At 38.3% G+C, this 27,500-nt stretch overlaps 1 protein-coding gene across 5 annotated transcripts in view; it reads right to left on the bottom strand.

Moving 5' to 3' along the window:
• The window catches only part of ghrb (growth hormone receptor b), a 39,876-nt gene that overhangs the window by 11,979 nt on the left and 397 nt on the right, over window positions 1-27,500 (bottom strand). The window contains exons 1-4 of one of the 5 annotated variants that reach the window (XM_039779303.1): window positions 27,447-27,500; window positions 24,281-24,295; window positions 17,059-17,146; window positions 8,585-8,720 (exon numbers count right to left, since the gene is read on the bottom strand). The exon at window positions 27,447-27,500 is cut by the window's right edge and continues 397 nt beyond it. In XM_039779303.1, the coding sequence (XP_039635237.1) occupies window positions 8,585-8,720; window positions 17,059-17,137 (215 nt within the window). In that variant the 5' untranslated portion in view covers window positions 17,138-17,146; window positions 24,281-24,295; window positions 27,447-27,500. Of the gene's footprint in view, window positions 1-8,584; window positions 8,721-17,058; window positions 17,162-17,541; window positions 17,822-24,280; window positions 24,296-26,984; window positions 27,008-27,446 lie in introns of those variants that run through there. The other 4 variants (XM_039779302.1, XM_039779304.1, XM_039779305.1 and 1 more) reach the window with 4 other exon arrangements.

The raw sequence follows: 27,500 nt of genomic DNA, 5'->3' as shown, positions 1-27,500 counted from the left end.
CGTAAATAAATAAATGTTCTTCCTTAAATACAGGGGGCATAAGTTAGTACACCCCTATGTTAAATTCCCATAGAGGCAGGCAGATTTTTAAAGGCCAGTTATTTCATGGATCCAGGATACTTTGCATCCTGATAAAGTTCCCTTGGCCTTTGGAATTAAAATAGCCCCCCATCATCACATGCCCTTCACCATACCTAGATATTGGCATGGTTTTATGTCAGTTAGCCTAATAGCTGGTTTGATTTGCATTGAGAGATGATCTTATGGAAAGTACCCCATGCCAATCTCTAGGTATGAAGGGTATGTGATGATGTGGGGCTATAGAACACTTATATGCGCCACTAACACCAAGTTGTGTTGGTTTAATAATACGTTTTACACTTATTCTTGGAACATTGGTCAACAAACCTCATTTATGTGAAATTATACCTAATTCCTTTGTTAAAAAAAAAACAGAAATTATGATTTATCTTGACAAATAGTTAAGATCAGAGGATGTTGAGTGGATCACAGACAGGTATATGTCAAAGTTTAGTCAGGATACTGTTTTGAAACAACTTTTTTTTTCAAATGCTATACAATTCATTAATTTTACCTGAAGGACGTTGTATGGAACCATCAATGTTATTTTTGGGCAATTTGATTGAAAGAAACCCATATTTGTGATATTAAAAAAAATTCAAAATGGGTCAAATTTGACCCGAGGACAACACAAGGGTGAGCGTATATCTAGGCTTAAAGTTCTGCATAATTCAGGGCGTTCTGCTTTGAGTGACAGGTGGCTGCGTCGCAGGAGGAGAGTGTAGACTGTAGACTTCATTCTGCCCACAGCCTCTCCATCCATGCTCCACCTCTTTACCCATTTCTGTATTAGCCGACACATCAGGCACTGCCAAGATTATGAGGGCCGGAACCACCAGGAGCTTCTTTTTAGTTTTTCAGAAACCTATGGGTGACGTCACGGAGACTAATTCCATATTTTATACGGTCTATGATAAGAACCCATTACATTTCAGAGCCGATCTGAAGCATAGACCGTATACGTAAACAATTGCCATACTGCACTTCATAAAACCAGTAGATGGTAGTAAAATTCAATATTGACAAAACATAACCAATTGTAGAAATATGATAACCCCGTTATCGAGATTTCATTGGAGAACCGGTACCGCCACAATTGTAACACACTTTTTAAAATCAAGCTTAAGGGGTGGCTATGGAAACGTAAACACACTAAACAACTATCACACGACTAACTATTTTCCCATGCACATTCAAATGAGAATTGTTTAGCAAACGGGTTTGTGTCATGCTTATTTATACGTGCAAATTTAAATTTGACTCAAGTAAAAATGCCTTCCTTGTGAACCTAACGTTTCTCATGACAACTGTTTTTGATAACAAGCTGTCATGTTCATGACGTTATTTCAATCTAAGCATTGGGTATTTGTACATAAATAGCCGCTTTCCGACCAAGTAGTTACAGGAACATATTATAGGAAAAGTCCACTTCTATTTTGTGTTTATTTTGATCTTTCACTTCAGTACAATCACAACACGGTATATTTCCAGTTGACATAGCGCTCATTACAATCACAAAGTGTTTTAACAAATGCAAGTATGAACAATTATTTGCTGTGTTTTAAGTATAATTTGTACTCTAGATTTGTTCGATTGTTTCAAAATGTAATTTCTTTTCCTCTTTTACAATTTTTTATAAATAAATAAAATAAAATAGGAAGAGAAAAAAAAAATAATAAGAAGAATAAGAATAATAAAAATGGAAACTATATATATCCAGGGAAAGAACATGTGTCTTAGTTAAACTCAATCTCTGACAACCTCAGATGGCTCAATATATTCTCAAATGACTTATGAGAATGATTATTACCTACACATACAAACATGTATTATTATCATATACATTATACATTAATCTTGATCTATATAAGTATAGGAGCAAAATCTGATCTTCTTTCTGATACATATGCAACCCAGTTCCTCAATTTTTTCAGAAAAACATCTTTCTTTAAGTTAACAAAAAAGGTAATCTTTTCCATCATATAAATCTCTATGGTCACATCTATCCAGTCATCTAATGTCGGTCTCTCTTGTTGCAACCATTTGCGAGTGATTGCCTTCTTACTGGCTGCTAGAAGGACGCCCATCAGATATTCGTTATCTAATGCTATAATTTCTAAGCTAACATGACCAAAATAGAGTAATTTGCATTCTAGAGGTATGTCTCTTCTAAAAATATGTTCAAGAGCATCCTGTAATTCTTTCCAATATTCTTGAATATGTAGGCATTCCCAAAATATATGATAGTGGTTTGCTTCATTGCATCCACAGTTTCGCCAACATTGTGAAGTGTTATTAGTGTATTTGGCTGTTTGCATTGGGGTTATAAAATATCTAATAATATTGTTCCAACAATACTCCTTCCAATTTAGCGACCTAGTTGATTTCCACTGAAATTTCCATACAGTTGAAGATTATCTTTGAATTTCCCTTTTATTTTTTTATCATAATAACTTCGAACCTGAAGGTATCTGTAAAAATCTTGATTTTCTAGTGAGATCTTTTCCTTCAATACTTGAAAGCTTAGGATTTCACCTTTCTCAATGATTGTGCAAAAATAAGTTATTCACTTATTTGTCCACAACTTGAATCTGTTATCCGACTGATTTGGAGTGAAGTCTGAATCATAAGCAACCCATTTAAGAATGGAGATATATTCCAATAATTTAAATTCTTTTATCACAGATGCCCAAACATTTAAAGTAAGCTTTGTCCATGGGTCTTCTAGCTTATCTATATATTGTCTTAAATTATTATCTGCTAATATTGCTTGTACAGGAATATTCTTTGTAGTATAGCTTTCCATATCCTTCCAAGGAGCATTATAATGTGGGTCACACCAATTCACCACTGTCCTAATTTGCGCTGCTGTATAATAATCTTTTAATGAGGGGAGAGCCCACCCTCCTTTATCCTTTGGAAGCTGCAATGTTTTAAAGCGTACTCTGGGCTTTTTCCTTTTTCTCTATGAATTGTTTTCCGGTTATTTCTACAGGTAGGCATTGGAATAGGTAAAGATATTTTGGTAATACGTTCATTTTAATTGCTTCAATCCTTGAGCTGAAACTAAAAAAGGGAATTAGATTCCATCTGGCTAAATCTTCTCTGATTTTTACAGTTAGTGGATCAAAATTTTTTCTTTGTAATTTTTCTATATTTTTTGTCAAATGGATACCTAAATATTTAAATGATTTCGTATGCCATTTTAACAAGTATGTATTTTTTATATTTACAGGGGGAGTATAATTATATGAAATTATTTCCGTTTTGTCAATATTTAATTTATATCCAGAAAGAGGGCCAGAATTCTGAAATTGTTTCATGAGTTGAGGCAAAGATTTGGTTGGATCTCCAAGATAAATCAATATATCATCTGCATAGCAGGCTATTTTGTGTTCCACTCCTTTTATACTGATACCTTGGATTGCTTTATCCTGTCTGATGCTTTGTACTAAGGGTTCTAAATAGAGTGCAAATAATTGAGGGGACCATGGGCATCCTTGTCTAGTGCCCCTTTCCAATGTAAATGACTTTGATAAATAACCATTAATCTTTATTTTTGCAGTTGGCGTATCATAAAGTGCCTGTATGCTTCTAATTATATCGTCGTGGAAGCCACATTTATGTAGAACCTTATAAAGATAAGTCCAGCTGACTGAATCGAAGGCTTTTTCAGCATCTAGGCTTAGAATCATTGATTTTAATTTATTTTTCTTAACCCTTGTGTTGTCCTTCGGGTCCCAGTGACCCGAAGGACAACACAAGGATTATGTACTTCCGTTTACTTTGTTGAGAATTGCTCTCTAAACAAGGGTTAATACAGCACCTCAGTTCTTGTTTGTACAGCATTTTGGTCAGCTTAAACTGTGTTTAAATGTGTTCTAGAAATAAACTTTACTTACTTTACAAGAAACAGGGTTTAGAGAGCAATTCTCAACAAAGTAAAGGGAAGTACATAATCCTTGTGCTGTCCTTCGGGTCACTGGAACCCGAAGGACCACACAAGGGTTAATATGATTCATAACTTGCAGTGTGCGCCTAATATTATCCTGTGTCTGCCTCTGACGGATAAAACCTGATTGATCTTGATTTATTAGGTTGGGCAGAAATTCTTCCATCCTTCTGGACATAATTGATGTAAAAAGTCTATAATCGACATTTAATATTGATAAAGGTCTGTACGATCCACATTCTAACTTATCTTTGCCTTCTTTTGGAATAATAGATATAACTGCATCCTTCCAAGATGGAGGGGCTATCGCATTCTTTAAAACCCAATTAAAAGTACGGACCAGAATAGGTATTAATTCTTTTTGGAATGCTTTATACCACTCTCCAGTAAAACCGTCCGGTCCTGGGGATTTATTAGATTTTAATTTAGTAATAGCCCCTTTTACTTCATTTGCTGTTATTTCTGCTATCAGTGTTTTATTTTGCTCATCAGTAAGGGTAGGTAACTCCAATGTATCTAAAAAACAATCAATCTCCTGATTTCTATCTTCTGGCATTTTAGAATATCATTTTATAAAACCTTTCAAAAATGTCTTGAATGTCTTCTTGTTTGGTTTGTATTGTATTGGTAGTAGGATCCCTGGCTTTGTATATAGTTTGATCTGCTTGTTGTTTTAATTTCCATGCCAATATTTTCATAAATTTAGATCCATTTTCGTAATATTTTTGCTTAGAAAACATAATTTTTTTCTCTATTTCTTGAGTATATAACATATTAATTTTGTTTCTTGTTGTTTTTATTTGTTCTAGTATTTTTGGAGTTTGCTTGTCCTTATGTTCTTTTTCTAATAAATTTAACTGATGCTGTAATTTTTTTAACTCCTGTTGTCGAATTTTCTTTTTAAGTGAGGTTAGTGCTATAATTTTACCTCTTAATACTGCTTTCGCAGCATCCCACAGTATGGGGGGTGTGACCACTTCATTATCATTGGTTTCTAAATACGAATGAATCTCATTTTTAATACATATTTTAAAAGAAGAATCATTAAGAAGATTCAAGCTAAATTTCCACAGAGTATCTTTAGATTTATTATCTAGTTTTACTGTTAAGTAGATTGGGGCATGATCACTAATATCCATCGTTCCAATATCACAGCTTATCACCCTGGTCCTATCTCTATTAAACATGAGGTAATAGTCTATCCTGGTGTAGACATTATGTGGATGAGAAAAGTGCGTATAATCCTTAGTATTCGGATATAGATCTCTCCATACATCAATTATCCCAATATCATTCATCAATGTGTTAATTTTCCGATGGATGGGTTTAGAGAAAGTAACTTTCTTGTTTGAAGAGTCAAGCTCCGGCTGTAAATGTACATTTAAATCCCCTCCACAGATCAGTATACCTTGTGTTTCAGAGGATATAATCTGAAAAAGCTTTTGAAAAAAGGTGAGATTACTACCCGGTGGGGCATAAATGTTAAATAAAGTAACATATGTTCCATTCATCACTCCATGAACAAAAATAAATCGTCCCTCTTTATCAGCATACTCATATTTCTTTTCAAAAATAACCTTGTTGGATATCAAAATGATAACTCCTCTTCTATGCCCGGTATGATACGAAGAATAATAGATCTGGGTGAATCCCATTCTTTTCAATTTGTCATGCTCAATGTTGCTCAGATGTGTCTCTTGTAGATAGACAATATGAGCATTCTCTTTTTTCATTTTGCTTAAGATTTTCTTCCTTTTAATTGGGTTAAGCATACCATTCACATTGAAAGAAATTACTTTTACTCCGTCATTTGCCATGTCTGTTCAATATAGCATTGCAATCTGAAGGATGATAGAAGGCGAGGCACAGTCCCTGGAGAAACAATAAACAACAAACTTAATGTGCTTCCAAGATAGGGGTCAGGAACATAAGACCCTGTAACAAGTTGGTAGTGGCGTCTGGCATGGAGGGAGAACCTTCTCTTCCACAGTGGCGATCGGGGCCCTCCTGTTCACCGTCTTTACATGAGATATAAGAGAACATAACTCACGTGTCCGACGTTACGACGTAGAAGTGTGCTGTCATTCAGTAATACGAAGAGAGAAATTAAGTTAAAGTCTATCTAACGATTAAAGGCCCAAAAACAGCTTTTTTCCTCCTCTTTCCCCTTTCTTTCTTTCCTCCTCTTTTTCTCTTCTTTTTTTTATCGTCAGCCTCGCATTATCTTCTAAATGCCTGTAGACGTTCCCTGATGTCTGTCGATCTCGGTGTCGTTCTACCTCTTGTTTTTCGTTGTGGAACCGTCTCCCAAGAGGTGCGCTCTAGTTGCTCAGCGAGTGATCCAGTCAGCGATGTTTTCTCCACGTTGAACCCTCTTTTCTTCAGATCCATATACGCTTCATCAGCTGTGTTATAGATGTGGGTCACGTCCTCATAGAACACACGTAGCCTGGCCGGATAAGGGGTCTGGAATCGAATCTTCTTTTCTTTCAATGTTTTCTTTACCTCCGTGTATTCTTTTCTTTTTTGAAGAACCGCAGGGGGGTAATCATGATCGAAGTAGATTTTTTGTTGGCCCACAAATATATCCTTTTTCATCCACGCTTTCCGGATCATTTCTTCTTTCATCTTGTACCTGAGGAATTTCACCACAATCGACCTGGGTCTCGTGTTCACTCCAGGCTTGGGTGCAAGTGCCCGGTGTGCTCTCTCCACGTACAGTTCTGTCTCCGGAGGAAAATCCAACGTGTCTCGCAGAAGTTGTTCGATGTAGTCAGTCATGGGGTTTTTCTCTGCGTCTTCTGGTACGTTGTATATCCTTATATTATCTCTTCTCGACCTACCTTCTTGGTCAATCTGTTTGCTTTGCAAATGTGACTGCATTTTTATCATTTTTTGCATTATCTCTTCCACGCTTTGCATTCGCGTTTCAACTTCTTCAATGCGATCTTCTGCGTGACTGATTCTTTGATTTGTCTTGTTTAATTCAGTCTTAATTTCATCCAGCTGACGATTGTTCTCTTTGCGAAAGCTTTGAATCTCCTCCAAAATTCGCTCCAGATTGGTCTGCATGTTATCCGGGGGAGTTTGCTGACGGCTAGCATCTTGCTTTCGAGCTAGCGCTAACGCATGTGTTGCGTCGGCCGCTTCTTGCTGTCTACCTTTGGTTTCTGGCACCTCCGTATTAGTTTTCCTGCTCTTCTCTCTCGTTTCCATCGTTGTCCCACTATTATAGACTGTTTTAAAGAGAGCTTTTATTTTTCTCAAGATTTAGTGGGCTTTTTAATTAGATCGCCGGAGGAGACGATGAACTACGCTGCCATTCACTCAGTCGCCAGAACCGGAACCGGAAAAGTCCACTTCTAAGTAGTTCTACTAACTACTCTCCCCCAAAACCGTTTTTTCAATTTGCATTCGCACTGGCCAGGTGGCCATAGGGACTATAGGAGGGGTAAGGGAGTAGCCTAATGCAAACACAGCAACGGTCTTTATAGCGTTAAAATCAGAAAACAAATAAACCAAAAAAGTATGAACTACATACTAAATCTAATGTATATAGCATATTTGTCATAATTTAAACAAGTCTCCCGAAGAGAAACAGGCATCTCTCTCTCCCCCGCCTCTGCGGTGTGTGTGTGTGTGTGTGTGTGTGTGTGTGTGTGTGTGTGTGAGAGAGACGGCCGGACAGCGAAGTTGTCAAGCCGGACAGCAAGGTTGTCAAGCCCGCAGGGCACGCTTGTGGAGTTTAACTCCGAAAAGACAGTTAACCACAGGTTCCCGTTAATCTTATGATGGACATGTTTTGTGATATTTAAACAAACAAACAGTCAACGGCCAAATAAAAGCCTCTTATTAACGAGAGCGGTCTGAGAGACCTTCAATTTGTGCAAGTCTGCCGATATTCGAAATGTTAACAGTCCATTTCTCGCCTAAAACGTTGTCAGAAGTGAATTTTGTGATGAATAAGATGGCGAAAATTGTTAAAATTGTCCCATTGTTGGTCTGTCTGTATCGGAAACTTGGCCCTTGTTGACCTAGGTCCCTATGCTGAAAAGGGAACAGCGAAAAGACCCTGCTCTGAAGGAGGAGCTGAAAGAGTTACAGGAACTGCGGCCAGAGGGACTTAAAAAAACCCAAATTGGTCCAGTCAGAACACGAGAAAAAAAAATAAAAAATGAGTTCTAGGAACTTTATGTTCTAGGAACTGCAAAAATCCCTCCGGTCGGAAAGCGGCTTATGTACATGATAATAAAGTGTGTTCTGGTTTTCATTAATGTACAGTATGTTGAGTATGTGAAATATTTCCAAAATATATTGCAATTTGGACTATTACATTTCGTATTGTTTTGGATGATTATATGATATTATAAAAGGCTTTTATTTTTAGTTATTGAGTAATGACTACATTATTTGTACTCTGCCTTGTATCCAAATAAAAGGGAATAAATAAATAAAACTACAGGCCTCTTCTCTTTTCTTTTTTTTCTGTTATACCTTGAACGCACAGAAAAAAAGCACATACTTCTGTTCAAGTCAAGCTATCCCCCTTACAGTTTGTTAATGTAGAATAAGCGGAGGTCTCCTGGCTGGGAGAGGCTCTGGGAAGTGCCGGCGTTCCATCGGCAGCGGAAAGTCTCCATGTTGGCAGAGACACAGCTGGTGAGGTGTGGCTGGACCTCGGGGAGGACTGTAGGGAACAAGACAGAGAGAGAAGGAATTAATCGCGTATCATTTGAATACTGCAAAGATCTTTTTCTTATTTTTTTTTTACTTTCTATTCTTTGTTGCAGCTGTTATGACGCATCATTGGCTGGCTGTGCTGCACTTCAGGGACAGGAGATACATTGTAGCCTATGTAAATCCAGGGAGCAGCCCGGCCACAGGGCGAGTATCGGCCTTTTCCTGCAAGTCGTTTTTATTGCTTTTCAAGCGAGTTCCCTGCCATGGCTGTCGTGGAATGAGCTATCTGCTTTCTCTGTACGCTATGTACAGAGCGTGCTGCTTGGATCCTGTTCCACAGCTGCATAAACTCAAACCATGTGTGCACTTCTGCAACTCTCCTGCAGCCGACCTTAGCTGTGTCTGTAGTGCTTTCACTGTCAAAAGGGATACAATTAATACAGTAAGCATACCAACAGATTGCTTGATTTTTAAGTGTGCTGTAGATGGATACTATTGTCCCACAGAAAGATCAGGGTCAAAACTAATCAACAAAAGAGTTGCATGGTGGGAAATGTAGGCGCCAGCCTATTATTAGGAAGAAGAATGTGAGGAATAAAAGAAGCAGACATATCTGTGTCTGCAGCACCGATTTATTTGTTTATTTCCTTTTTTATCTGTGTAATGTGAGTCTGACAGTGATGTAGGAGTGCAACGCTGCAATCCATGGGAAGAAAAATACTCAGTTGCGGAAATTTGTATCTAGCCATGCAGATTGTTGCATGCATGTGTTGTTTGCCCAGGTTTTAAAGTGCTCATATTATGCTCATTTTCAGGTTCATAATTGTATTAAGAGGTTGTGCCAGAATAGGTTTATGTGGTTTAATTTTCAGAAATCACCATATTTTTGTTGTACTGCACATTGCTGCAGCTCCTCTTTCCACCCTGTGTGTTGAGCTCTCTGTTTTAGCTGCAGAGTGAGACATCTCACTTCTGTTCCATCTTTGTTGGGAGTCGCACATGCTCAGTAGCTAGGTAAGGACTACTAGCCAGTCAGAAGCAGAGTATGAGGGCGTGCCATGCTAGCAGCTAGGCGAGCATTAGAACATATGTTACAAAGTGACGCATGTTTGTCTCTGAAGTAAAGGCTGGACTACAATAGAGCTGTTTGGAGCTGGTGTTTTCTGTTGGAGATGGTAAGTCCCTTTGGGGGAGACTTTGGGCTTTTTCACTTTCTAAAAAGCCAAAAGCCAAAAAGCATTATACGAGCACTTTAAGATATCCTTCTGATACATTACAGAGATATATGGAATTTCTTTTGTGGTGGTCACAACATTAAAACATCTCTTTTACAAAACACGTTTTTGGTTACTTCTGGTTTCATGGGGCGCTATTTCTTTGGGCAGTTCCAATGAAAACTGCTGACTTTGAGGGCGGTGGATTATCCAGAGTGACTTTGGACCAATATCTGAAAACTAGAGGCCGACCGAAACGTCAGCCGGGCTGACATCATCGGCAGATATATACAAGTAGTCTTGCACGTATTTCCAGCACTGTGTCAACGCTGAGTACGGTCTGGCTACACCAATTATCTAATCTGAGATGGCTCTGGCTTGTTTGTATTTCTTTAAACCAATCACAACCACCATGGGCGGCGCCAAGGCCCGGATGCCGCAAAGGTGCCCGTGCAAGATAGATAGCGGAGATAGCAGAAGGAGAGGGATGTCAGATTGTATCCCAGCAATGTATATCTGTTGAGCCAGACTAGCGAATAAGTAACATGAAATCGTGGTGGAGAAATGCCAGCCGAGGTCATTCAAAAAATAGTGTTGCGATTACATATTTTTGTTTTTTGTGTATTCAATCGAGTCAATATCAAACTGGTGTTGGGTTATTTTTATAAGATATCTCAATTTTCGTTTACGTTTTCATAAATCATGTTTTTTTCTTTTTTTGCACTTAAGGTAATGTCTATCAAACTATTGTTGATTTATTCCTTTTAATTTATTTTTGCAAATTAACTCCCTCTCCCTCTCCCTCTCTCTCTCTCTCTCTCTCTATGTAGAAATATATAAATCCAAGACAAATCAATGATTCTGGGGACAGCAGCAGCAGTCAGCTGACCACATTAGCATGTCAGAGAGGAGCAACACTCGAGCCTGAACAAGAGGGCTCCATCCCAGCTGACAGGCAGCCCCCCGGGGGGGGGACGATGATGAATACCTCTGGCCTGCTAAGGGTGCTTCGCGGAAGGGGAGGAACAGGTTAAAAATAACCTGTTTACCAGATCCCCGGCTCCTCCTCGGAAGTCTGCTTAGCTCAGGATTAAGAGAAAAATCTATTTGACACTCAGCTATGCGGAGCATTTATGTGGCTCACACCACCATGAGACATGAGGACATGGGGATGCTTTGAAGTTGTGTGAGGGTGACGGGGAAAATGTGTCTTATTGATTCATTATACTTTTTGGGGTGTGTGTGTGTGTGTGTGTGTGTGTGAGAGAGTACTTACAGATTTACTCAAGTACTGTACTACTATTGTGGAAAGTACAATTTTTGTTTTTTTAAAGAATTTTAAGTTCAATGAAACATACATCAACTCACAAAGACATAATTCCAAGTCAGTTCCCTGACCCACCCACTTGCAAAGACCCTACTCAAAAGTAGTAGCTGATTTAAGAAAAGGCTAAGTACAATTTTGAGGTACTTTTAATTGGAGAATGCATTGGAGAGTGACCGGATTAAGCCCCTTTTTTTTTGCATCTCTCCATCAAATCTTGTATTGATTATGTGTATATTAACAGCTAGATATTACAGGGCAACATTGTAACTTTTACTCCATCCACCAAATTTAGGGCTGGGCAAAACATCAATAGTATATCGTTATCGTGAGTCATGATTAGATATCGTCACTTAATATCGTAATATGGCATAAGTGTTGTCTTTTCCTGGTTTTAAAGGCTGCATTACAGTAAAGTGATGTACTTTTCTGAACTTACCAGACTGTTCTAGCTTTTCCGTTACCCACTTAGTCATTATATCCACGTTACTGATGATTATGTATTTAAAAATGTCATTGTGTTAATATTTTGTGAAAGCACCAATAGTCAACCCTACATAATCGTTGCGATATCGAGGTACTGGGTCAAATATATCGTGATATTTGATTTTCTCCATATCGCCCAGCCCTAACCACGTTCAATTGCAACCCTGTATCCAACCAAATACATTTCTGGATGACGGGCATACAGAGTGCAGGGGTTTGCATCCTGAGTCTTATATGAGGTTAGGGTTAGGCAACAAAGCACTTTGATTCGTGGTTTCAGTTAGGCCATGTTAAAGGTGCTCTAAGCGATGTCACACGTTTTTTAGGCTACAACATTTTTTTTTCACTTACAGCAAACATCTCCTCCCTATCTGCGAGCTGCCTGTCCCCTGAACACACCGTAAAAAAAACGCAATCTCTGTAGACAGCCCAGGCTCCACAAACGGCAACTAAAACAAACTGGCCAACCTGCACCACCAAACATAACAAACAGAGTTCCTGCGTTCCAGCCAATAACAGACAAGAAGGATTTAGGGAGGGGAGTTAGTGTGCTGTAATTTCTCTACAGTGCGACAAAGTCGCGTGGTTATGACACAATCGTTAGCCTATTTCTACAAAAACGTCTGCTACGGAGCCATAACATGAGATACAAGGTAATGGAGCCTTTTATACATTGTCGTGTTTCTTTAGAAATAAATAATGGACAAATAGAGTCTTTAAACACTTCGGATGTAAAGTTATTCACTGTCAAAGTGACGCCAAAATGAATGGGAGTCAATGGAATGCTAACGGAAGGTGATGGCTTGTTAGCCTCAGAATCTCCCCATAGGAGGTAGGCTTTCCGAAGGCCCGCTTACCCCCTTGGCCACGGCCCCTGAAAGAACCGCCATTTCGCGGTGTCCTGTAGCTTTTTGTTGGCTAAACTCAACTACCAACTGCTACTGATACGACCGACAGCCCCCGGAGCTCTGTAGCCAGCGTCACATGACCAGCTAACGGTCGACTAATTCCGTAGGATGTCTCACAAATTGGTGTACATACATTTTCGTACGATATCATACATTCACGTTCACAAATTAATGCATCAATAATAATGATCCAATCATGGAGCCGAAATGATAACATTTATTTTAAGTTAAGGTAATTTAAGTAAGTATCTAGGTATTTTTTCACTTTTACATTTTGTTGACAATACTTCTGTAAGTAACATTTTAAATGCAGGACCTTTACTTATAGTAGAGTATTTTAACGTTATATTTTTGATTCTGTTTGAACTATTAGATCTGAATACTTCTCGCACCACTGAGTGAGAGTGGTATACAAACAGAGCAGAAAGGGAAAAAAGCGTATTGCTCAATGATTCCTAATTCTGACCTAGCACACCTTGACATACTGAATCCACTTGCAAACCTTCATTTCTGTGCTCGTGTGCTCGTCACAGTAAGTGCTGCTGTTTGCTCAGCAGCTGCCAGGCAGAGTTCACTGCTGGTGTAAGTAAACATGTGAGCAGTAGAAGCCGAGCACTTTCTGAACACAGCCATCAGAGCCACAAAACACACACACACACACAATTTACAAAAATGTTATATCAATTTACAATGCATTCCCATTACAGGTCTCCTCTTTCTGAGGCAAACAGCCACAAGTGTACGAAGTAAACATGTTTACAGCATGATCTTTCTCTGATTGCTGCCGACAGTCTATTTCGGGGGGAGGAACAAAACATCCTTGCTCAATCTGTTTTTATAAGGCCAGATGCGTTTCCTTTTAGCCGTGATTCCGAGAGGGAGCAGGAAACAGCAGCTTGTATTAATTTTTAATTGAAGATCCCATATATTATCAGGTAGAACATGGCTTATTGTATTTAGTGTGTGCTTTTCTTTTCATAGCATCTTATTAACATCTGCAGTGTGTTGGTGGGAAGCCTTCATTACTGTAACGTCTTTGCTGTCAGCACACAGGGCAAATGTTTATTTAGAGAGTCACGTGTTCAGACATCAATCAGAGAGGAAAAAAAGACCTCATCTTCTGCATTTAGAAAACGCCATTTCCTTCCTTGGCTAGGAGCCACAATGCTTTCAAGCCACAATGCTTTCAACAGCGATTACTGAACATTTCAATAAGCGAACAAGCCTCATAGGCAAAACATAAAAAACAAAGAGGAAAAGCTTTTGTGCGCCCCAAAGTGAAGAGCGCCAGTATGACCTCTTAATCACATCAGAAAGCAATGTCCTGATTCCTGAGTGAGATAAAGAGTGCTCTGGTGCTGAGGAGTAATACATTTCAATTTGCAGAAGTAGTACCACCGCTGGCTGGGGTTCCAATAGAGTTGGGAGGTAAGAGGAGCTATTTTGAAAGACCAGTGTTCTAAAAGTCCCAGTCATTCTCCCATAGACAATATTAGTTGACTGACAGAGTACACATAAGGCTTCAATAGACAGAAATTCTCCTGGTTGAATCATCAATAGCAATAGGTTGCTTTACAAATCACCTGGTTCTTTGATAAAAAAAAAAAAGGAAAAAAAGTCACAGCCTGTGTAGGGCTGCTCGATTAAAAAGGCACACTATGCAAGATTTGTACCTTAAAGGTCCCATGACATGGTGCTCTTTGGATGCTTTTATATAGACCTTAGTGTTCCCTAATACTGTATCTGAAGTCTCTTTTATATAGACCTTAGTGGTCCCCTAATACTGTATCTAAAGTCTCTTTTATATAGACCTTAGTGGTCCCCTAATACTGTATCTGAAGTCTCTTTTATATAGACCTTAGTGGTCCCCTAATACTGTATCTGAAGTCTCTTTTATATAGACCTTAGTGGTCCCCTAATACTGTATCTGAAGTCTCTTTTATATAGACCTTAGTGGTCCCCTAATACTGTATCTGAAGTCTCTTTCCCGAAATTCAGCCTTGGTGCAGAATTACAGCCGCAGGGGTCACCAACACGGTGCCCGCGGGCACCAGGTAGCCCCCAAGGACCACATGAGTAGCCCTTAGGCCTGTTCTAAAAATGAAAATTGAATATTGATATTATCAGTTTCCCACCTTGTTAAGTCATTGTTGATAATTATAGTGAGAAATCATTAACATGATCAGTGTCTTCACATAGATGAGTGTCATTAATCATTAATAATCATATATAACTAAAGGCAAACTGAGCACATTTGTTATTTCAGAAGAGTGTATCAAACTGGTAGCCCTTCGTATGACTCAATACCCATGAAGTAGCTTGGTGACCCCTGCACTAGAGCCAGTCCCACAATGAGCTTTCCTTGGTATGTGCCATTTCTGGGTCTGTAGCTATTGAGGAAGAGAGAGGGGGGGCAAGGTGGAGGGTGGGGGTGTGGCCTTGACCAACTACCACTTTGCTCGTTTGAAAGCCTCGATGTCTCTCTCTCATGGGTGGGCCAAATTCTCTGCGCGGGCAAAGCAGAGAAAGGGGAGGTAAGATTCCAGATCGGCCCATCTGAGCTTTCATTTTCTCAAAGACAGAGCAGGATACCCCGGGGCCAGGGCTCGGTTTACACCTATCGCCATTTCTAGCCACTGGGGGACCATAGGCAGGCTGGGGGAACGCATATTAATGTTAAAAAACCTCATAAAGTGAAATTTTCATGCCATGGGACCTTTAATATAACACCTTTGAAGTAATTTCAATGGTAAACAAACTCGTAGTAGGGCGAATCATCTCGATACGCGGCTGGCAAAACCAGCAATGCAAGTTTGGTAGGTGGCGCCCCGCCAAATGTCACTAGAAGGGGAACTCCACAGCAACTCTAGGGGTCGCTGTTTGACCAAAAAAACTGAAACTGCATAGTATGTCTTTGAGGAAAAAAGGCATACACAAAAAGCTTGGCAGAGGGTGGCAACTATTATGGGCGTACAGGTATGTAACCCCCAGTGGCTAACTGTGGTTAGCTCGGCCGTTTCATAGCTTTGTCACTAGCATGAGTAGGTGGCTAGCAGCAACCTGTGTATTATTGGAGATATGGGATGTAGAATGTAACCGTAGCGGCTGGGTTCAGCTACCACCCATTACAAATCGAAACGCCAATATTTCCTGGTGGCACAAGCAACAGTAACAGCTGTAAGATTTAAGCACTTTGTAATTTAAAAGAAGAGGAAGCTATTGTTTTATTTTGTTAGTACTCCTTCCCCCATCCTGAGTATTTCCTCATGTCAGGTGTTTTCTTACAATCAATTAAGCTAATTAAGCTAACGTTGCTAGTTGGCAAAAGTTGGCATAGCAGCATAGCTAGCCTCTGTCTGCCAATTTTCACTGATGAAGTACCTTTCTTAGAAAATACTGAGACCACGGACATGATCAATGTTTTCCTTTTGTTACATGTAGTAGTTTCTCCTACTTGGCAAGCAGCCACCAGCCCAGTTTGCATCACTCCACGAAATGTGAGACTCACAAATCTGCAGGCTATTAAAAGTTGGCAAACTATTTAACAAGTCTGTATGAAAAAAAAAAAACTAGGCTTAGCTGGGGCACCGTTCATTTCCACGAACAATTTGGCAGCAGGTTGATACTCCCATATTATGCTACAGGGTGGGGGACGGGACATGCCTGTCAGAACACATCAGCCTAATTCATAAAGGCACGGAACAGAAACAGAATAAAACTTAGAATCAGGAGAACAGGAATAGAGGGGAACGCATCCTCTATCCACATACTTACAGTGTTACGTAACAAGACAAAGCACAGGATGTCCGTGCGTGACTTAAATGGCCAATGTAGACCTAGTGGATAAATAAAAACAACCCGTGTATGCAAATGCACAGCCTTTCCACTGCCACCGAGGGGCTGTTCAGGAGAAAGGGGGGCTCAACACTAAACAGCTTCCCATTGTTTAGCAGTGGAGTACTCTCTGCTCTCCAGAATTCCTGGGAAGCCACTTCACTAGAAATGTGCTGGCCACTCTATCTGGCTCTGTTCGGAGAGAGCTTCGCTGTTGTGCAACACATTTCATAATGCCAAAACAGCAGAGAGCACACCGCATCCATGCAACTATACGTGTTTTCGATAATTACGGGGCTGAAATTGTCCTGCAGCCCAATAAAAGCAGATTTATTTCAAAAATAAGTTGCATCTGGCATTGTGCAATTTCTAATTCTAAACCAAACAGATCTGGGCATCAGAAGACACCAGGTGTCAAAGAAAGCACTATCAATGCCAAAGATAAAAAAATTGCAAAACAACGTAACACAATCTGTCAATGTACTGTATGTTATATAATAAACATTCATTTCAAATCTGTCTCAAGTCTTCCAACACATGCTTTAGTTACCGAATACACATCAACATTCTTAAACATACCTCGCTCAGAGGCCGATTCCAGCGCTGAGGCAGCGAAGGTGTGAAGGAAGAAGAAGAGCTTGATGAGAGCGGCAGCCATGGTGTTGAGCTGTGGAGGTAACATGTGGCGAATGTTAGTTTCTCAGTGCAGTCCCGCCAGCTGAACTACATGAAGGCCCAGCCCACTACCACCCTTGAACACTCCTTAACTTTTTCAGAGGAGAGGTTGCGTACACCCCTGATAAAACTCCATGGAGTCACAGAACTGTAAATTGCTTTAGATACTAGCATCAAATTGAATTTTTTTGTTTTTGTTTTTGAAACCCTACCCCAGTGTATAAAAGCAGCTTACTGTATCTGTTATTCTATATTTTAACATTCAGCCCGAGGAATTCTGTTCCCACTTTGTAAATATTTTGGTGAATACTTTATACTTCATGACAGAAAAACCAAGAGATCACTTTTTGCCTTTTAAACCTGTTCAACATGTTAAGCTGAATGTACCTGCTCCAAGGAGGTTATATTTTCGGTTTGTCCATTTGTTGGTTTGTTTGTTGTCTGTCAGCAGGATTACGGGAAAACTACTGACCCAATTCAATGAAACTCGGTGGGAGGGTGTAGCATTGGCCAATGGAGAACTCAATAAATTGTCGAGCCGATCCGAATTACAGGGGGGACACAAAATTCTTGTTCTGTTAACACTGCGAGATGCACTTCAACTTATTTGACTGCTTCAACTTCAGAGAAGCCTGCAACCTCATTTTCTTTGTCATCTTCATATATAGTTTTGATCATTTTGAAGTCTCCAAAGACTCAACAGGATATACAAATTATTTCAAATGTGTCAACTGCAATTTTTCAGCACAAGCAAGAACAGGCACATTTTCTTCAGAAAAGTGAGACCTCTCCAATGTTGCATATCTTTTTGTTTTCATGTAATTTGTAATAACATGAAAAAACAAATCCAAGTGATGAATAATCGTACACCTCACTTAATGGACAGCGGGAAGGACCAGCAGGTCTAAATCAGTATCCAAGCATGTTTTATTCATATTCACACTGTTTATCTTCCTGGAGAGAAATGTTTGGTTCTGAACATCCATCTCCAGCCAACAGTGTTGGGTTCCTGCCAGCACATGGGAAACTATCCGTACACTCTGGGCCTTGTTTAGATCTTGTTAACTGAGCCTTGTATACAGGGTTTACATAATAATTGAAATCTTGTAAAGCAGATTTTTTCAAACCAAAATTTGCGATTTGATTTCCAAAAGGCATTTCTGAGTTTAACTTATTTAAAATATCTTTAAAAATACTTCAAAATATTTGTATAATCTATCTGGAGATGCCTCATCCTTACTCTTATTTACGATGACAACTTGACAACTGTCTAATCGCTAATCGCATTATGATTACTTCATGGCCTAAAAAGGTGTGTCAACAGCCAGAAACAAAGGAACAAGTCACTACAGCTATTTTGTCAAGGGAGTATTCGCGACAATGTATAAGATCATGTGTCCGTGAGGTATCAAATGTTCTTGACCCCAACGTGTGAACAATGGATTTTTGGGCTCGAAAAGATCTTTAACCCTCCTGTTGTCCTCGGGTCAAATTTGACCCTTTTTTTTTTTTAAAGTTTCTATAATCAGAAATTGGGGTTTCTTTCAATCAAATTGTCCAAAAAGATAACGTGGACGGTTCCATACAAGTTAAATTAATGATCAGCTACTTTCATTGAATTTGGGTGTTTCATTCAATTTTATAGCATTTGACATGTTTTTTTTTTTTTTAAAGAACGTTGAAAAAAAGTGACAAAGATGTCATAAAAAGTTTCAAAAAACGTCAAAAAATAACACAAATGTCCCATAAAAACGCGCAGAAAAGTACAGACAAAAACATTGGGAAAAGTCACCTAAAAAAATTGGAGAAAAGCTTCAAAAACGTCAGGGAAAATGTGACTAAATAATGTTGAAAAATAGTGACAAAACCATCGGGACCAAAACGTTAAATTTTGACCCAGAAAAACAAAAAGTCGCATGGTCGACGGGAAGACAACACAAGGGTTAACACATATGACACTCGCAGCAATGACCCTTAACAGGGAAGCAAAAGTGGTCACTCTTGCCCACTAGTGCTAAACAAATTAGCCAATGAATTGATGAAAGCAAAACGCTGATTTGTGATCTGACGCTTTGACGGAGTCTCGTCTTGTTAGTTCAGCATGTTTCACTGCTGGTGGATGACGTGTCTTTATAGTTTACCAGGGTTCAACAATAAGGATTGCCCAATGGCCCGGGGCAAGTAAAATACCACGTCGGGCAAGTTAAAAATAACAACCCACGTTCCCGTTTTTTTGTTTATTTTGTTTCAATCGTTTTTTTCCGATTATCGTCGTATCGTAAATTACGTTATCGTTCTCTTGCCCCCCTCCCCTTGCCCATGCTTACTGGATTTGATTTTAATGTGACTTTGGCCAATGAAGAATTTAGTTGGTGCTAATGACATGTGACTGGCGGCTGGAAGAAGAAGAAGATGATGGCTGCATATGAGCTTAGTCGAAAGAAAGTGTTTCAAGCATTCTGGAAGAAGGAGTTTTCTAGGCTGGCATTAGAGGATGTCAATGAAAACAACTACAATGTTTTGCGAAGTTTGCCGCAAGTTGGGAGTGCAAGGCAGATAAAAGTGGATCATCTTCTTGGAACAGCTTCTTGTGGGTTGCGGTAGCTCAGTCTGTATAGGGTCTTGGCCTGGGAACTGGAGGGTCGCTGGTTCAAGTCCCCGTGCGGAGTAGGGAGTAGGGAGTGTGGACTGGTAGCTGGAGAGGGGCCTGGGCACTGCCATGATGCCCTTGAGCAAGGCACCGAGAACCCAACTGCTCTGGGCCCCTGTCATGGGCAGCACTCTCACATCTCTCCATTATGCATGTATAGGTCCTGGCCATGTGCAAAGCGGGCCTGTGTAATGTGTGTAATAAAAATGAAAAAATGTAATATCCCCTTGCAGGATCAATAAAGTTTGTCTTAATCTTAATTCGGAAAACAAATGAATATCATGAAATAAAAGCAAGCAGCATCTTGCTAAAAGGGCTGCCAACAACCCGTCCATGATGCGTTTTATACATTGGAAATAAAAATCAAACATAACAATTTACTAGAGTCTTTGTCTTTATTTGATAACCACTTATAATAAAATAAATTGTATAGTGGCCAGTAAAAATTCACTTTGGGCAAGTGGAAAAAAAAACATATGATGTTTTCTATATCATACATCTATCATATATATATCAATAATGTTTCTTAATTTATGTTCAATATATATAATAATATGCGGTATTTGTGATTTGCTTGATATATAGTAATTATTTATAGTAGTTGATGTTTACTTTTCATCTCATCTATACAAAACATGGGAAAATGTAAGCGCTGGATAGGTTAGATAAAGATTGTGGAACGAATTAATCAATTATGTAATAGTTCTTTCATCCTCAATAAACTGTAAAATATCCTGCCTCATTACAAATCTTTGCGACAATTCTATAATAGCCAAACATGAAGGCTACTTGTGTTTATGTATAATATTGGCTGATAAATTGTGATTGGATTACTTCAAAAGCGTCAGTCAGGCTCTGTGTTAGGTTCAATAGGTTCATATATGCAATATGCTAAAAATAATCACTGTTACATAATCTTTCACTACTTGTGTTGGGTTAAGTGGAGGCTAAATTCACAATTATATGCATCTCCAACGCTAGGGCCAGGCCTGAGAATGACAATGTTCATTTTCACCAACATTTACTGTGCTGTAGTCACGGCATTCTTACTCTGTAATCTCTGCTCACCACTGTTGGTCTCTTGAGAACAAACAAGCGTTTACACTCTCTGTCTCACGCTGATAAGAAACACTAATAGACACATCTACCCTCGTAGCTGCAGATGGCACAAACTCTGTTCAGATGAACAAGTGTAGACTGAACAACACTTTCAGAAACTATGCAAGGCCATGACAAATTTCTAAATGTGCTTTATTGCCATTAAGACCCCATTTCTTTATATACAATGATATGTGTAGGAAATACTAAATAAAATAGTATTGGTAACACTTTATAATAAGGGTACATGAATTATCATGAATTAATGCATTACTTCATTCATGAAAAAGCATGCATTATTAATCATAAGCACTAATCATATTTTATTTATCAATGAAGGGCCACAAAAACGATGAAGTAATGTTCAGTTAATGATGATTACAACATTACAATTCCGTTTTTTTTTATCCTGTCACTCTAACTACAGTTTTAACTATGAAGAAATGAACATCATTAATAAATCAGAAATCATGATGATTGAGATACCTTAATTGATGCATTAACGTATTTTTCCTGCATTAAGTCATGTATACTATTAATCCTTGTGCATTACTGATAGTTCATGAAGTACTACATGAATGAATTCATGATTTTTCATGATAATTCATCCACCCTTATTATAAAGTGTTAGTACAGTAGTCTCATTCAATCCATCTTGAGCCTTTACCGTATTCTTGCAAATACAGCCCCAAACTGTCCCCGGTTACTGGACTACCCGAGGGTCATGACCATTTTGGGTCCTAAAACTGGGCTAATGGGACATAAAGGTTAAAAAAAAAAAAACTTGCTGTTTGATGACATCGGAACGTATCAACAGGATGACATACAGTATGGAACATGTCTCTGCACTGTAAAAAAGTACAGACCCATTTAGTTATGTCCACTTATTTCTTATTTTTAACTGAACACGCTTATACAAGTTTTGGATTTTGAACTCAACTTTATGAGTTTTTGAAAGTTAAACTTGCATTTATTCATTGGGTCCACTATTTAAATGTTTTATCAGATATGTATGTGTTGATTGAACTTGGGTATGTAAGTTATCAGTTGAAAAAAAGTGTATGTGTTGCAACAAAAATGGTTGCCTTCGATTTTAAAATAACCTGTCTTCACAGCATAGTTAAAGCATGGACAGAATAAATTGATTATACAACGCAGATAAGTGATGTAGCCTATGCAAATTTCTACTAAAATACAACAAGTGTTGTGGCAAACAACAAAGCACTAGTGGGAGGAGGGAGTACCTGTCAAAGGCTTGTGAATTGTGAATTTGGCATTTCACTCTTCTCATATTGAAATGTACTTGAAAAGTACTTTTCAAAAGTCAAACAGCTCCGCCCACATTTAGCCCAACCCCAATCTACATACTGCAGTCAGGTGCAATTGGTTCATTGGCTGGTCAATTCCCATGATGCAAGGCGGTAAATAGAGTTGTGTTAAAATTTGCTGAAAAGTTTGCAATTTGTTCGGAATTGTTTGTTTGAATTCCGTTTATTAAACGTGTGCTTGAATGTAGTGTTTTGTTGCCTGGTAATTGTCATTGTTGTGCTGGTTTACATTTGTAACCATGAGTTAAGTGACTGTTATGTTTGATAAGAAGAGCTGGAGTATTGCAGCATCAGACTTTGAGCAGTAATAGGCTTCCTTCAGCTATTAATCTGTGGTGTGTCACTTCATTAGCCCAAGTGACACAAGATCAGAGGCTTTAGAGGGACCCCTATTTTGCATGGGGCCCTGGGGCGGCTGCACCCAAGCACCCACACTATCTCCACTATAAATGTGGTTATGTTATTGTAACTTTAAACCGTGAGTTGTAATAAAGCAGAAAAGTATGTCTGTTATACTAGGCAAGGAAGGTTTCTTGCATTATTAAAGAAAGTAATTTATTTGTTTTAACTTAAAGTATGAAGTTAAACTAAGTAATTAAAAGTTAAATCAACTAAAATAACAACTTTAACAAAACTAGAACACTGTAGTTACATCACCCTCATTAACTTTAATTTCTAAGTTGAAACAAAAGCAGTCTTCAAGTTGAGTGAACTTCGATTTTCAAGGCTAAAGGTGAACTTTCATTTCCAAGTTAAACTACCATGAAATTTATTACAGTGTGTGATCTTTTAGTAAAAACATTAGTCTGCTTAAGTTGAAAGTATAAGTTCAATTGCTGCCTTAAAAACATGAGTACACCTAACTTGAAAAGACAATTGGTATGAATACAGTTAGTTGAAATTAAATGTAAAATTGTATGTTTGTTTAACAAAAGGAAGCAAGTTTCCTTGAATATACAATGTAAGATAGATGGTTGTTTTAACTCACAGTATCAAGTTCCAACAATAAATTATTATTAATTAAACATCTTCTCTAACTTACCTTCATGAGTTGAAATAGCATACAATTGTATTTTTGCTTGACAAGAGGAAGCACGTTTCCTTGAGTGGACAATGTAGTATTGATAGTTGTTTTAAATCACAGTATCAAGTTCAAACAATAAATGATCATTAATTAAACATATTCTATAATCTAACTTTGTGGGTTGAAACAACACTATTCTTAATGTTGGCTTTACTCACATTTTTAAGGCAGCAATTGAACTTAAATTTTTAAGTAGAACCACCCTGATAATTTTTACAGTGTGTTTTATTATTACGTTACAGTAAAATTTACAAAATGTGCACATTTGCTGATGATATGTTGTTATGCGTGTCTGTGTTCACTGTCACATTGATTGTTGATGTTTTTGGAGAAGAAACCTCAAATTTTAAAGTGTGAGAAAAAAAAAATTATATCCCTTCCACTTTGTGCAAACAGGAAGACAATCAGGTAAAAAGCAATAGCCCGAAGACAGTTCCCATGTAGGTCTTTTGTTGCAAAATACATGCATACAAAAACTGTATGCATGTATTCCTGGTAGCGTGAGTATGCATGATACACAAAGCATTACTGTAGATACTGTTTGTCAGTAGGGCTGTAACTAACGATTATTTTCTTCATCAATTAATCTGTCAATTATTTTCCCATTAATGGATTAGTTGTTTGGTCTATAAAATGTCAGAAATGGTGAAAAATTTCCCAAAGGCCAAGATGACGTCTTCAAAGGTCTTGTTTTGTCCACAACTCAAAGATATTCAGTTTACTGTCACAGAGGAGTAAAGAATCTGCAAAATATTCACATTTAAGAAGCTGGAATCAGAGAATTTTTTACTTCTTTTTAGGGCTGTCAAAATTAACGCGTTAATTTTTGCGTTAATTTTTTAATATTTAACTCGTTAAAAAAAATTAACGAAATTAAGGCAGCTGTGTTTGTTTACTTCATGTGGCGGCTGAGAAACGTAATACGTCTCCATAAGAGCAGGCGGCGCTACTCTAGGAGGGACTTACCTGATTGAAGTAGGCCTACGGGCCAGTCAAGAGTTGAAACATGAACCAGTAAGATCCCAAAAGAGAAAAAAAGACGATGTGTTAGAATCCAGAAATGAATGAGCACGGGCTATAAACGGGACCGAGTACTAGTTCCGACATGTTGTCTCATCAGGAGAGATGCGCCACCGGTAAGCTGCCGTTTCGCTACACTGAGCTGCGGTTTAAGTTTGATTTGTCTGTTGCGCTACTGCTGTGCTGCCGATATGTACGTGCGCGATTTGTTTGCTTGATAACTGTTACGTTGGTCACGCTGATAAAACCTTATTTGCAGTCTGATATTTAACGCTGTCGACTCGATAGTATCCGTGACTATATTCCAGTAAATGTTTGAAATTGGTGCGTCTCACTGTCACACAAGCTACTTCCTGGTTGCGGTGCTGGAAGGGAAATGTAGTCAATCGCTTTACATTGGTAATGGATTGCTGTGCACAGCGTCGCTATCTAAAACTACACTCAATGTTTTCCCTTTAGGCCAACATACACCTTTGTGGTTTTGGGTTACTGGTTTAATGTGTAACATTGATATTGATATTGATGTGCATTTCTGTGTTTAGATATATGTGCTTTGCTTAGTCATTCAGATTAAACACTATGTATATTATAATATTTATGATATTAAGTACTGCCTAGATTGTAATTTATATTATATATATATATATATATATATATATATATATATATATATATATATATATATATATATATATATTTGTATATATATATATATATATTTGTATATCATTCAGAATATGGTATATTAGGTATGTGGCTAATATTGGGGGTGGTGACAAAAATCTGCTCTCAAGTCGGACAGTTTCTAGCCGTTTCAGCAGCCTTCAGCAGGACTAAATAAGCCAAATTGTTGCTGCTGTTGTTCTGAAAGATATTAAACATTCTGAACTTAGCAGAACCTTTCCTTGTTTGTTTTCTCTTCATATTTGCAAAGTTAAGTGATTTAGCATTTAAATATCCATTACTACAAGCTTCAGTCTCAATTTAAAAACGCGATTAATCGCGATTAACTACAGCAAATTGTGCGATTAATTAGTTAATTTTTTTTAATCGATTGACAGCCCTACTTCTTTTAATAAAAAATTACTCGAACCGGTTAATCAATCAAAATTGGTGCAGACTAATTTAATAGTTGACAACTAATCGATTAATCTATAAATCTTTGCAGCTCTATTCATCAGGGGTTTAAATGGACTTTTCATTGTAAAGTTTTTGTTTAGGTCACACACTTCTCATAATTTAAGATTAATTAAGGCCACAGTGCGTACAACTTGAAATATTGTGTAACTTTTGTTTTTTTGGTTACTTGGAGACAGGAGAAGAAGCTGGAAACACAGTTTTGACATGTTATCACCCTATAAAGTTGTGATCGCAAACGTGTTTGCAGAAGATTGTGCATTCACCCCACACAGATCAACATTAATGTTCATTACTATCTATCTATGTATCATTTTCTGTGCACTTGATCAAGTCCAATACTCATTCTTCTTTTATGGCTTGGTCTCTATCAACTCCTGGGAGAAATATATGGCAATTAAACTGCAATAGGTTTCACTTTTCCCACCAGCTAGTTGCTCCTCCAATGCATTTTCATTTTTAAGTCCAGATGTTTGGGTATATAATCTTGAAATTTAACTAAAAGCCATCAAACGATGCAGTTGAGTTTAAATGTAACATTAATGCCCATTATTGACTAATCTACCGATCATTTTCAGTGAAATGTCAGAAGACAGGGAAAAATGCCCACTACAATATCTTTAAAAGGTCCAGTGTGTAACGGGTTTAGTTGTTCATTATCAAAATCTGTGTTGCCCATTCACAAACTTGTCCTTTTTCATGAATATTTACCACCACCATCAATTCCAAGTATTCCTTTTGGCTTGAAATTTGACATTTGCATCTGCATGAACTGGGGTAGACGCTCCATATTCATGCGCCATCTTGAAATACGTTAGCTGGTAAGGGACATACAGGACATACTGCTCCGCATTTTGCGTTTTCGCTGTCACATAATAATCTCACAGGTGCTGCTAACGCTGCTAATGGGTATCGTAGCTGCCCGGCCCAGGCAAGGTTGAAGAAGGCAACATGGAGGACCGCACGTATTCAAAATCCAAATTTCAGGAACAGGAGTCTTGTTCTTCGCCCAGATAAAGAAAAAAAGGATATTGAAAAGAGCAAGAGACCGATTTTTTTGAAGCGCAAAGGCTACCGTAGCTGTAATACGTACTTTGTACTGCGCGAGCGAGTTGATTCCGATATATGATCTCAACGCTAGATGGGAGAAATCCCTACACACTGGACCTTTAACTTTAAAGTCATGTCCTTTCAGATGTGTTGTTTTGTCTGAGCAACAGTCCTAAAACAGATATCCACTGTACCATCACATGAGACAAGGACAAACAGCAAATCCACAATTAAGAAGCCGGAATAAGAGAAAGTTTGGCATTTTGATTAGAAAATTACACAAACGATATTGCAGAATATATATTTTTTTAATTTTATATTAATTAAAATGAACATTTAAAATTGCATTTATTTATTCTGTATTCTGTTAATTAATATTTAAAATAGCATTTTCCAAGAAATAAACAGATAGTATTTCCCTTTAAGTTGTACCATAATAAAGTAACTTAACTCATATATTTACCTATATAAGCCTAGACAACTTTTGTCTGTTTCTTCCCAGTAGTTTCAGTTGAATAGGTCTGTTTTTAATCCACTTCACAGTTGGGCTCTAACCCGGTCCCCCCCCCCTCCCCTCCCTCCCCCACCACCACCACTCCCCAGTGTGCTCTCTCAGATTGTGCAAGATTCAAGGTGCAAAATTTAGCCTAGATATAAAGCTTTAAAAGCTCTGGCACGGAACGTACAACAACAACATTAAGCTGCCTTCACTGAATACAAGGTTACGATTTCAGTTTCAGTTCAGATTAAGAGTTAAACGCTATCAGATAGCCTACTGTCGGTATAGGCTACACCAGGTTTACACACGTGTACGTACACACACACACACACACACACACACACACACACACACACACACACACACACACACACACACACACACACACACACACACACACACACACACACACAGGACCAAACTTACCGCTGTGGTGAAGTGGACGGACGTGGGCTCTCCGTCCTAAAGGTCTCGCACGTT

Source organism: Perca fluviatilis, chromosome 17 (assembly GCF_010015445.1).
Source record: "Perca fluviatilis chromosome 17, GENO_Pfluv_1.0, whole genome shotgun sequence".
Lineage (NCBI taxonomy): Eukaryota > Metazoa > Chordata > Actinopteri > Perciformes > Percidae > Perca > Perca fluviatilis.
This window is presented reverse-complemented; position numbering and strand designations above follow the sequence as displayed.